At 45.3% G+C, this 13,615-nt stretch overlaps 1 protein-coding gene across 7 annotated transcripts in view; it reads left to right on the top strand.

Annotated features, from left to right (window-relative positions):
- dlg3 (discs, large homolog 3 (Drosophila)) overlaps positions 1-13,615 on the top strand; it is a 74,204-nt gene that overhangs the window by 38,867 nt on the left and 21,722 nt on the right. For all 7 annotated transcript variants that reach the window (XM_034542926.1, XM_034542928.1, XM_034542923.1 and 4 more), the window contains 6 exons: positions 4,255-4,308; positions 5,021-5,071; positions 6,400-6,524; positions 7,042-7,211; positions 7,508-7,644; positions 12,345-12,489. In XM_034542926.1, coding sequence (XP_034398817.1) covers positions 4,255-4,308; positions 5,021-5,071; positions 6,400-6,524; positions 7,042-7,211; positions 7,508-7,644; positions 12,345-12,489 — 682 coding nt within the window. The remainder of the gene's footprint in view (positions 1-4,254; positions 4,309-5,020; positions 5,072-6,399; positions 6,525-7,041; positions 7,212-7,507; positions 7,645-12,344; positions 12,490-13,615) is intronic.

The following is a 13,615-nucleotide window of genomic DNA, read 5'->3' as shown; positions in this document are numbered from 1 at the left end:
TGCTCAAAGTCTGGTCCAGGTCAAGTGACAGGTCTTCATAGGCAAATAAGTGTTTCAGGTCTTTGATCATTATGGCATTTGAACATTATCCTTTCAAAACTGAGACCAGTGCTGCTCGTCCTTTCGAGACCGTGTTTACTAAGATTCCACACTGTGTGACCATGTACGGCCTGTCATTGTCATTATATTGTCATTGTCATTATATTGTCTTATATATCTTTGGACCACATCTGCAATCTTTTTCTGACTCATCTATTGAATCTCTTATGATTCACATGTAACACACCAAAAGACATTTCCATCCCTTTATATCCTACATCAATCCGTAAGAGGCTGCGTTTGTCTTCACCTCTGTGATCTTCAAGCGAAATATCAAAAAAGTCCAAGCTAGAGTTTGTCCCCTGCCCGTCCTTTGAGGGCCCTTTATAGCACAGACAGATTGTACCTCTACTAAGTGTCATAAACGTCAGTGGTGGTCAAATCTTATGGTCTTTAATCCACTGTTTTCCTCTTCTGGGTAATAGGTTAGTTTGGAAGTAAAATACATTTACCAACAGCCCCGAGGAGGGAGTTATAATCCATCCTAATCCAAGTTACCTGAGTAAATTGCTAAATGTTATACAAACTCATGTTGAGATTAATCATGTTGAGATTATCTTCCATTATTCCTTTTTGTTTGCTTGTTATGTGAGATTCAGATAGAGGGATTACGTAGCAATCCCAGGCCAGGATAATACTGCTGTTTTCTATGACTGATGGGTTTATTGTTTTTCAGATGGACTTGGAGGTTCAGTGATCCCACTGAGCGGCATTGGTCCGCTATGATACTTATGATAAGCACCGCGGGCATTTTACTGTAACAGGTGTGTTTTGTCACATGTGGCCTCAGTAGTGGATTCAGTCGCTCAGTCTGTCAGTCAGCAAGGGACAATCGTAACAAGGTATTCCCCTGTGTTGTCCTCAGGCCGTGTTTCATCAGTTCTTGCTGTATGTGCTGTGGTTTAATTCACAATAGATTGTCACTGACATGGCTGCTGTGGGTGTTGCACTCATAATACAAATGTGTTTCCTATTAAACCCTCTGCTGGATTTAGTGTGTTATGGGGTCTAAGATGAAGGGGGACAAAAGCGCAACGCATTCATGAGAAATGTGCAAACACAAGCACAGATGCGAGCATCTGTTAGTCCATGTGCAGATTACAACGGAGGTCTGATTGTGCTGACTGGGGGTGGTGGGGGGTTGCAGCCACAGCTGTCCAGAGTCATAGCACATCCATCACCGAGTGGAGCCGGTCAAATCTACAGCTCCTGTTTATCTGGAGAGCAACCTTTATGACCAGGAAGTCACTCAATGAGAAGGGGGAAGAATTGGAGAAATTAAATGACACCTGCGCACAGCTTGGGAGGCGAAGAATGGTTTTGATTCAAGGATCAGATCTATTTATGAGTTTGTTTCAAGCCTGTGTTTTGTGTTACCACCACACAAAAAAAACCTTCAGTGCCTTTTTAAAGTAGTATAATCATAGATGTTTTTGAACGTGTTGAAAGTAAATTGTTCAGGGAGCAAGTACATGTTGGCAATGTGATAGTTAAGGTTGGATCTTGACATTCTATACCATGGAAGCGATCCCTTTAATATCTCTGGATTTATTATACCATTATGGGAACTTTTGTAATTCACTGGGCAGGACTGCAGTTATGTATTTTTATATTATCAGTGTGGCGAAATATCTTGACTTGTCAGATTTTTAATTTGCTGTGTTTGCCAAAGAAAGACATTCCAGTCCTTTTTATTTTAACCAAAAAAACTGTTTCTGAATCTATATATATCAACATTGCAAGTTAAAATTCTAAATACTATACATGATAGTCTTTATAGTGCTCATTATACAGTATATGTAGTGATTTATATTGGGTTAAATAGTAGTAAAAACAAATTAAAAATAAAAATTTTAGTTTATAATTAAATAAGCGAATGGGTTTGAGCACAATCCCATTTGGTTATTTAATTGTGATTATCAGATTGATGATTGTGATATTTTTAAACAAATACCTGAATATGAATATATATCAATTTAAAGTGGGGAGTATTTGAAATAGTATTTCTATTTTTTTATGTGAATAGAATGAAAGTACAATCATTCTTTCTTTTTATTAAGCTGGAACACTCAAATAATGCAGGAAAATTAAATCACTAAACTGAAAGGCAAAACCAAATCCACGATGATATTGAATCTTATATCACAATAACATGTTATTTTGATTGATTGATTGTCCAGCTCTACATCTATGTACATCTAATATTGGAAGATTGTTCCATAATAAACGAGCAAAAAGCATAATAGTATAGTTAATACGTATTCTTACTTGCTATGTGATGAATCAGGAGGAAGATCCCGACTAGCTCCTTGGACACGGGCACTATCTGCATATATTGAGACAGAGCTGAGAGGGTGAGATTGGGGGAGGAGTAAGATAGGCGGCTAGTGATTTTCTCCTCAGTGTCAGACCTTGGGAAGTGTAATGTCTCCAAGCAGCGGCGTCAGCATCCCGTCACCCACACAGCTCCATCAAATCAATAAAAAGTAGACAGCCAGTGAGCTGAACTAGAAGACGGCCATCAGGCTGCTCCTAAACCAACTGGTGTCTCCTCCTTCACTCTGGCATCTTCCCTCCGAGGTCTGAGCTTCTTTGATCGCTCTGCAGACCTCTGATGGAAATAGAAACACCAGGTGGCACAATAGAGCTGAGCTGCAGAGTTAATAGAACTGTGAAACTTAATATGTAGCTGATTCTGTTGCTGTGCATCGATATGTAGCCAATAGGTCATCTGCACTTTACATTTCACCCTTTTCATGTGCCCTAAGAAGAAAATGAACAGCAATCAATGTTTTCCATAAAGTAGCATTTATGCCACAGAGGGGAGCATCAAAAATAGCATTTACGGTCAAGAAAACTCTCTGCTGAAATCCATACTGATAATCTATTTTAGTAAGTGGCAGAAGAAAGATCTAAGTATATTTGCCGAGAAATTCAGAATTCAAACTTTAAACAATCATTACTTTTTCTTTTTTAATTGGGACACAAGTCAACACAATTTCCCAGATCCCAATATGGTATCTTCAGGGACATCTTGTTTTATCTGGTTTGGTCCGACCAACAGCCCATAATTCAAAAATATTAAATTTACAAGGAAGTAAAACCGAGAAAATGGCAAAAGCTAAAATGTTGAGAAGCTGAAAAATATTACATTTCTTGCCACTTCCCTTGAGAATTTACTTTAATGAGGATAATTTTTGTGTTAATTTAAGATTAATTGGTTAATTCTTTTAGCCTTTATTTGCCAGGATAACACATTAATTCCACATTATACTGATATTTAGTTCAAATTTTCTTTTTTAGTAATTGACGAACACATAAGCTTGTAAAATATCAGAAAATTGTAATAAATGCAGAGGTTGACATCTTTACACCTGCTTGACGAATGGCTTAAACAATAAATTCATTATCAAAATTGTTGTTGAATAATCTTCTTATCGATTAATCAGCTAATCATTTCAGCCTTACACATATATAATAAACTAAATTCTAGAATAATATAAGATAATGTACACATTCCTTGCATCCCTCTAGTATTCTTACAGTTTTAAATGTAGTCAATTGAACTGAATGATGAAGGAGCCATGAAATCATGCATCTTTTATGTGACTCTACGTGGTGTAATTTCTGTGTGAAACGAAAGTGAAAAGGATGTGTGGGATAAACATATTGTCCCAACGGCTGGAACCACAAGCCGGTTTCTTTTTTTACGAGATGACCGCAGGACGTCCGGCTGTGGCGGTTAATAAGCAACGGGCTCTCTGCACAAGACCTCACTCTCACTCACTCACTCACTCACTCACTCACTCACTCACTCACTCACTCACTCACTCACTCACTCACTCACTCACTCACTCACTCACTCACTCACTCACTCACTCACTCACTCACTCACTCACTCACTCACTCACTCACTCACTCACTCACTCACTCACTCACTCACTCACTCTCTCACACTCACACACACACACACACACACACACACACACACACACACACACACACACACACACAGTTTCATCCCCAAAGAGATTCACTGACTGTTCCCATGGCATCCGTTCATTTTGCTCCGAAGTGATAGTGTGTGTACCGCATTACGTCTGTGTGCTGCCAGCCTCACACACTGAGATAATGTGTATCTCTTCATATTCATAGGCCAACCCTCCCCCCATCATCGTCAACGCAGACTCTCTAGATGCAGGCCCTTATGTAAGTATCTGTTCTCTCTCTGTACAGTATATATATCTCTCTCATTCATACTGTGTGTGTGTGTGTAGGAAAAGGCCTCCTCCTGGTAGCAACATGCTGTTTGCCATGTGGACCAGCATCCATTATCCTTTTGACCCTGCCACCCTGTTTGTGGTGACTGTGCATTCTGCAGTTGCTCATTTAGTGTCACATTGCATGTGCATTTTAAGAGAGAAAGACACTTTTGGGGCGACTATGGGTCAGTGGTTAACATGCCCGTCTTTCAATCAGGGGGTTGGCAGTTCAATCCCCGCCCTAGTCGATGTGTCCTTGAGCAAGACACTTAACCCTGCATTGCTCCCCGTCGCTGTGTCTACGGTGTATAATGTAACATGTAAAGTGTCTTTGAGTATCTTGAAAAGCGCTATATAAATTAAATAGATTATTATTATTATTATTATTATTACTTTTGATTGCAACAAATCAGAGATTTGTGATGGTATTTTTTGTTAGTAAAACTGTCTGGTGAATGTATCTGTATATTTTGTCGTCAATCCTATTCTCCATGGTTCTCTTGGTCAGTCTATACATCAAGTATACTCTGTATTATATGGTGACGGATTTAGCTGAAACATGTGCTTGCATTTCTTTTTTTTCTTACTATATGTCTAGAAAATGACATAATTCAGCCTCGATGATGTAACTAACCACTATGCTTTTTTTATTTTGACAGGTAAATGGCAGTGATGGGATGTACAAATATGAAGAGATCATTTTGGAGAGGGTGAGATTTACCATTTGCTTGTTACTTTTCCAACCACACTTTACACATCCCTCTTGTTCCTCATTTTCTCCATGACAGATAGATTTCTCCCCACTAGGTGGTGGTAAGCAGCTTAGTCTTCACACAGTGAGTTTAAAGAACATGAAAGCCAGAGAAAGATCTTAAATACTGTACTTTATGAGAATCACATGTGATACTGCGTGTTAGTGAAGTTGTAGCTATTACATCACAACAGTAATAACGTCTCATGTGAGTATGAGCACAGAATAACGCCAGTGAGGCATATCTTTTTACATAATCCTGATGCATATGTCATCAGCAGACGGCAGAAAGGTAAAGTGCTCTCCTGTTCAATTGTTCAGCAGTCCCCACTGCACTTGTCGGTGGCGGTTCAGCTTGTAGTGGCAGAGCTTTATGTTTCTACTCTCATTATTCAGCCCACATATAGATGCACCTACGATCCCACGATAGATGTACACCATCTCTCTGCTCCTTCCGCTCTTAAGTGGCATTTCTGCATGCGGAAAGCTTAAATAAGCTATGCAAAGTCACACATTAAAAGGTCTGTGGGTGTGTAACATTTGGTGGTAAGGCCCAGTGTACTCCTCTCGGCTCCAGAGCAGCACACTGGATGGCCTTAGTCCTAATTTGTTGTGACCGTTGCTCATTAATTATAGAAAATAATAAAGTGAAGTCTTTTCTATGCTGTCTTGTTTGCTGCCTGTCTCTGAGGTGACGGCTGTCAGATGCAGCAGTGCGCTTCGACCCACTGGATCCAAAGGGGTCCTCTTTCATTTCAGGAACAGGAGTGACGGGAGGTGGTAGCGTCTATCTCTTGCAGAGGGCGAGAAGCATCCTTTCTATTGCATGATACAGAGTGCATCATGCAATAGAAAGGATGCTTTTCAGCTCATCTTTACTTTAGGTCATAAATCAACCTTTCTGTGAACACGGGGCATTTCTAACACTGATGCATCTCTGTGGGTTGACGGAATAACTGTGGCATTTTGAATGAAGGGCCCTCTTCTAATGACATACGCAGCATTATCATTTGTTACATGCAAGGACACATGCACGCACGCACGCACACACACACACACACACACGTACGTTACCGTGAAAATGGGCATCAGAAATGCCTGGTGAAATCCCTGGAGCAGTAAGCATCGATCACGTGTTCTTCTGAGGTACCAATACACTTAAGAGCCACATTGCACTGACCCTGAGCCCACATTGGGTTCATCACTTACAGCAAAGTGTGTGTGTGTGCGCGTGTGTCTGTTGTTTATGGTACCCCACTGAAAATGGCAATCATAACCTTTGTGCAGGGGAACTCTGGCCTGGGCTTTAGCATTGCTGGAGGAATAGACAATCCCCACATTCCTGATGATCCGGGGATCTTCATCACCAAGATTATTCCTGGAGGAGCAGCTGCTATGGATGGAAGGCTGGGGTAAGTTCCCCTCCTGTGTACTTACAAATGCTTCACAGATAATAAGATTAAGAAACAACAGAAAAGACAAACGCAATTCAACAATTTGAGACCATTGCACGTGAGACAATAAAATCATAATTTAAAAGTAATACAATTGATTAAAAGCTATAATAACAGTAATAGTAGTACAACAGTGTGAAATACACTCTAGACTAGTGTCACCCTCCCTCCTCACCTCACTCATCTCTTTTCAAGCTCCTCTGCACCTTCTGTCCTCTCTCTACTTTAACCTCCCTACTCACTTCTTTAAAGCTCACCCCAACCGTGTCCCGCCAGGCAGTGCTGTGTGGGAGGCAGAGTCTCTACAGTCCTCTGCCCCCAGGCTCTGTGTGTTTCCTCAAAGTTATGATTCACTGAAAAACCAAAGCCTGAAACATGCAAAAGTTATAATATGGAGTGCTTTTTTTAATGTGCATCGGCCAACTGACAGGGTGATGTGTGTGATATACGTATATTAAAACGTTTCCCTCCGCAGGGTGAATGACTGCGTGCTACGCGTGAACGATGTGGACGTGTCTGAGGTGGTTCACAGTCGGGCGGTGGAAGCCCTGAAGGAGGCGGGGCCAGTGGTGCGGCTGCTGGTCCGACGGAGGCAGGCACCACCCGAGACCATTCTGGAAGTCAACCTGCTGAAAGGGCCCAAAGGTCAGGGGTCAAGGACACTACGAGTGATATAAATGTTAATTGTCACACAAGCTTCTCAGAATAAAGCTGAATGACCACTACACCGTTTAGAGATTGATGAAAGTTACATTTGTTGGAATAGGTGTGGTGTTAGCCGGCTTTTTAGGGATTATGGGCATTCTATTTGTAAACTCAGACAAAGTATTCAGTAGAGAGGAGGCCGTTCTAGACATGGAATACATCTAAAAATGTATTAAATCAGAGGTGATTCTATGTATACCTATAGACGTATCTGACTGTGTGTATTACTCAACCAGGGCTTGGATTCAGCATCGCTGGAGGGATCGGCAACCAACATATCCCAGGAGACAACAGCATCTATATTACCAAGATCATCGAAGGAGGAGCTGCCCAAAAAGATGGACGGCTGCAGACTGGAGACCGCCTGCTTGCTGTACGAGCCTCCCTCTGACTCAGTCACATATTGAGTATTCAAATCAAAGATAACTTATTTTACATGCTGTAGTTCAATGGGAAGTTGAACAAAAATTCAGCTGTAGTTGTTATTAGTACTTATTACAAACACCTATTGGTTCAGCTAGGCATGTATGTGCTTTATGTAGATGACTGAATAGGGAGAAATATTACATTTGTTTGAGGCTGCATCACTGAGCTCTCATTAATACAATATGCATTTACAGAGATGTTGCTTTACTGATGATTTTACAGCATTAAAATACAAATGCAAAACCAGTCACACTATTAAACACTATACATTTTAGGAAATGTTGTAGACAAGGTGACTTTTTATTTTATTGGAAAGGACTTACATCTGATGAGACAAACCCTTCGTCCTAAATAAGGTAGCCGTAGCCAGCATACAGTGAACTTTTTAACATGCTGTGTATTGGCTTGACCATGCCAGTGCAGCAGGTTCTGATAAGGCATAAAGTAAATATAAAAAAATGAGTAATTGGCAAACAATCTTATAATTTACTCACCTTTTTTTGTTAAAATAGAATTCCTACAGCTGCGTAAGATCATTTTTGCAAACTGCAATTAGTAAATACAAGTAAATAAACCTCCTATGAATCGCCACCTTAACGTGGTGGAGGAGTTTGAGTGGCTCAGTGATCCTGGGAGCTATGTTGTCCGGGGCGTCAGCCCCTGGTAGGGTCTCCCAAGGCAAACAGGTCTCGGGGGAGAGCCCAGACTAAGAGCGGTTCAACAAACCCTGATGATAAGCAGCCCACGGATTGTAGCCACCTTGCCCGGACAAGGGAAACCGGGGCACCCTCCCGGAGCCAGACCCAGGAGGGGAGCTCGTCGGCGAGCGTCTGGTGGCCGGGCTTTCGCCCATGGGGCCCGGTCGGGCTCAGCCCGAAAGAACAACATGGAGCAGCAGTCACCCTGTGGACCCACCACCCGCAGGGAGAATTATCGGGGTCGGGTGCTATGTAGACCGGGCGGCGGGCCAGGCGGGAGACCTGGGCGGGCCGATCGCCGGCAGCATAGACTAGCTCTAGGGACGTGGAACGTCACCTCACTAGCGGGGAAAGAGCCGGAGCTGGTGCAGGAGGTGGAGCGGTACCAGCTAGATATAGTTGGGCTCACCTCCACGCACAGCATGGGCTCTGGAACCAAACTCCTGGAGAAGGGTTGGACTTTGTCCTTTTCTGGAGTTGCCCAGGGTGAGAGGCGCCGGGCGGGAGTGGGGATACTCACGAGCCCCCGGCTGAGCGCCGCTGTGTTGGAGTTTTCCCCGGGGAACGAGAGGGTCGCCTCCCTGCGCCTACGGGTTGCGGGGAGTAAGGCTCTGACTGTTGTTTGTGCTTATGCACCGAACAGCATTTCGGAGTATCCGGCCTTCTTGGAGTCGGTGGGAGGGGTCCTGGAAAGGGCGCCGCCTGCCGACTCCATAGTTCTCCTGGGAGACTTCAACGCTCACGTGGGCAATGACAGAGAAACCTGGTGGGGCGTGATTGGGAGGAACGGCTTGCCCGATCTGAACCCGAATGGTGTTTTGTTGTTGGACTTCTGTGCTAGCCACAGTTTGTCCATAACGAACACCATGTTCGAACATAAGGTGGCTCATAAGTGTACCTGGTACCAGAACACCTTAGGCCGGAGATCAATGATCGACTTTGTAATCGTATCATCTGATCTGTGGCCGTATGTCTTGGACACTCGGGTGAAGAGAGGAGCAGAGCTGTCAACTGATCACCACCTGGTGGTGAGTTGGATCAGATGGCGGGGGACTCGGCTAGAAAGACCTGGCAAGCCCAAACGTGTAGTGAGGGTGAACTGGGAACGTCTGGCAGAGGATCCTGTCCGGGAGGTCTTCAACTCCCACCTCCGGAAGAACTTCTCACAAATCCCGAGGGAGGCTGGGGACATGGAATCCGAGTGGACCTTGTTCAAAGCCTCTATTGTGGACGCGGCTGCTCGGGGCTGTGGCCGGAAGGTCATCGGTGCCTGTCGTGGCGGCAACCCTAGAACCCGGTGGTGGACACCGGGGGTGAGGGTAGCCGTCAAACTGAAGGAGGCCTTTCGGGCCTGGCTGGCCCAGGGGTCTCCTGAAGCAGCTGACGGGTACCGGCGGGCCAAAAGGGCTGCAGCGACGATGGTCGCAGAGGCTAAAACTCGGGCATGGGAGGAGTTCGGGGAGGCCATGGAGAAGGACTTTCGGTTGGCCTCAAGGAAGTTCTGGCAAACCATCCGACGGCTCAGGAAGGGAAAGCAGGGTCTACCCCAGGCTGTTCTCAGCAGGGGGGGGGGAACTGCTGACCCGGACTGGGGACATCGTCGGGCGGTGGAAAGAGCACTTTGAGGAACTCCTAAACCCGGCCAACATGTCCCCCGGAGAGGGGGCAGCACCGGAAGACTTTGGGGTGGATTCACCCATATCCCTGGCAGAGGTCGCTAAGGTAGTCAAAAAGCTCCTTGGTGGCAAGGCGCCAGGGGTGGATGAGATCCGCCCTGAGATGCTGAAAGCGCTGGACATTGTTGGGCTGTCTTGGTTGACACGCCTTTTCAGTGTCGCATGGGGGTCGGGAACAGTGCCCATGGACTGGCAGACCGGGGTGGTGGTTCCCATCTTCAAGAAGGGGGACCGGAGAGTGTGCTCGAACTATCGTGGTATCACACTGCTCAGCCTCCCGGGAAAAGCTTATGCCAGGGTGCTGGAGAGGAGGCTCCGAAAGCTTGTCGAACCTCAGATTCAGGACGAACAGTGCGGATTCCGGCCCGGTCGTGGAACAGTGGACCAGCTCTTTACCCTCGCAAGATTACTGGAGGGGTCCTGGGAGTTTGCCCAACCAGTTTACATGTGCTTTGTAGACCTGGAGAAGGCTTTCGACCGGGTCCCTCGGGGGTTTTTGTGGGGGGTGCTGCGGGAGTATGGGGTGCCAGACCCGTTGGCACGGGCCATCCGGTCTCTGTATGCCTGCAGTAGGAGCTGTGTTCGTCTCCTCGGTAGTAAGTCAGACACGTTCCCGGTGGGTGTTGGCCTCCGCCAGGGCTGCCCTTTATCACCGGTCCTGTTCGTGACCTTCATGGACAGGATATCTAGGCGCAGCCAGGGGGCGGAGAGGATCCGGTTCGGGAGTCTCGGGATCGCCTCTCTGCTGTTTGCGGATGATGTGGTCCTGTTTGCCTCCTCGGACTGTGACCTCCAGCATTCACTGGGGCGTTTTGCAGCCGAGTGCGAAGCGGCAGGGATGAGAGTTAGCACCTCCAAATCTGAGGCCATGGTGCTCTGCCGGAAACCGGCGGATTGCTCCCTCCAGGTGGGGGCAAACTGCCTACCCCAAGCGAAGGAGTTCAAGTATCTCGGGGTCTTGTTCACGAGTGAGGGTAAGGTGGAGCGGGAGATCGATAGGCGGATCGATGCGGCTTCAGCAGTAAAACAGGCGCTGTACCGGTCCGTCTTAGTGAAGAGGGAGCTGAACCGGAAGGCAAAGCTCTCCATTTACTGGTCGGTCTACGTTCCAACCCTCACCTATGGTCACGAACTCTGGGTCGTGACCGAAAGAACGAGATCTCGGATACAAGCGGCCGAAATGAGCTTCCTTCGTAGGGTGGCCGGGCTCAGCCTTAGAGATAGGGTAAGGAGCTCGGACATCAGGGGGGAGCTTGGAGTCGAGTCGCTGCTCCTTCGTGTCGAAAGGAGTCAGCTGAGGTGGTTCGGGCATCTAGTCAGGATGCCTCCTGGACGCCTCCCATTAGAGGTTTTCCGGGCACGTCCAACTGGTAGGAGGCCCCGGGGAAGACCGAGGACACGCTGGAGGGATTATATCTCCCGGCTGGCCTTGGAACGCCTCGGGATCCCCCAGAATGAGCTGGAAAGTGTTGCGGGTGAGAGGGAAGCCTGGGTCGGCCTGCTGAACCTGCTGCCACCGCGACCCGACCCCGGATAAGCGGGTGATAATGGATGGATGGATGGAAGTAAATAAACCATTGAAATAAACACTCAAATTAATAATCCCTTCAGGAACTTGACAGTTGATTACATAGTATGAAGTTAATAATAAAATAGAAACGGCAAGCTGTTGCTCCTCTGAGAAATAGAGATATGTGTGTCTTACTTTATCAAAAGGCATTTAGATACTGGAAGACCACAGCGAGACGTTTGTCAGTCCTACTGTCTGTTAAAAACATGTCGACTGTGTCATTTGCGAATGTACTGTGCTGTATATTATCTACTATACTTTAGCCCAGGGGTCGTATTGGAGTTATCAAGATTTGCAACAATATCAAATCTCAACTATTTCTCAGTTCATACAAACTGTACTGTGAGTTATTTACAAAGAGCACATTGCTTAATATAATTTACGAGGTATTCAGAAACTTTTGACTGACAGTATATTTCCATGGAATGTTTTCTTAAAAGACAAAATGCAGAAATTCAGAGCATCTTGAGAACCTCTGCCTACTGCTTTTGACCCCTGTTAACGCTGCGCAGCACACCAATCTTTCGCTCTGCTCTTGAAATGGACTGAAATCTCCTAATACCTCCAAGCTATGATTCATTATTGTGTTGGCTGGTGTGATTGCTGTTGTGATGCGTGATGTTGTCACAGTGCAGCAAAGACACTATAGGTGTTCCAAGTGTTGATTTTCCTCCTCTCTTTTCACGGCAATCATCACATTCAGGTGAACAACATCGTGCTACAGGACGTGCGTCATGAGGAGGCCGTGGCTGCGCTGAAGAACACCTCCGATATGGTTTACCTCAAGGTGGCGAAGCCAGGACCTGTGCACCTCAATGACATGTACGCTCCTCCAGACTACTCCAGCAGTACGTATCTACTTCTTCTTGTTGCTGGTCATGGTGAAGACACCTTTTACACACTCTGCAAGGCACAAACTACATTTTATACTCACCTAAGCAGCCATCTCCAAAACTGATGTAAGGTTAAGTGGGATTTATAAGTCAAGGTCCGCGTTGGAGCGCTTTACACTGGGAATCATCTTTTTATCTTTGTCAAAGATGTTAGTGTTGTATCACCCAAAACTGCCATGCCCAGACACCCACATAGTGAATGCACACACACACACACACACACAATCCTACCCACAGCAACAACAAGCGCAGCTCTCTGCCTCCCACTGAGTGTGGATGGTTTCTCACATCCCACCTGCTCATGAGAGCCCACGATCTTGAGCTGCAGCTTCTCAAATTTCCACAGAACAGTGATTTTGTGTTAGAGGGGACTATTGAGGGCTTTTTTGTATGTTCTAAATGTTTGCAGTTAGCGTTTGCAGGGTTTAAGCTCACCCTTAACGCAGACTTAACCCCGCTGCGATAGCCTAACCCGCGGTCAGATGATCTGAATTTGAAACGCTTGTTTTATCATGCTCAGCTGCCTCCATCAAGAATGAAAGATTCAGGGGAAAAGAGTGTTTTTTTACCTGTGATCTTCTCCAACTTTTCTGAAAGAAATCCCTACTTTTTTCTCTTAGTTGAGATGAGGATTGATATATTTAACACATCAGGTTTAGATGACTGACACATCTGTTAATACTGTACATTAGTCTATCATCTCACTATTGTGTAATGATAAGCACAGATGGAGAACAGAGACAAGACATGACAGAGGTGTATAAAAATGTAACATTGTGTGCATCATTTCTTAAATGTCATATGAATTCTGGTTTCATACAACCTGGAATCCTATTTCTGTAGTCTTGGCCACCATTCAGGATTATTGCTAATAATAACTGTTCTCACCAAGTTAATTGTGAAGATCTGGGAACGCTAAGACATTGCTAAAAAGAAGGGTAAGAAACACAAAGCAGATAAAGACAAATTCATGTATTTTCTTTGGGGGGGGGGTTCTTTCCCTCCAAATAAAGTGGTTTAGAAAATATGAAGCTGTTGCCTCATTTCCAGTTTGTCTGCATCTTATGCAGCGCTGCTGCAT

Source organism: Cyclopterus lumpus, chromosome 10 (genome assembly GCF_009769545.1).
Source record: "Cyclopterus lumpus isolate fCycLum1 chromosome 10, fCycLum1.pri, whole genome shotgun sequence".
Lineage (NCBI taxonomy): Eukaryota > Metazoa > Chordata > Actinopteri > Perciformes > Cyclopteridae > Cyclopterus > Cyclopterus lumpus.
Note: the sequence above shows the minus strand (reverse complement) of the source record. Positions and strands in the feature narration are given on the sequence as shown.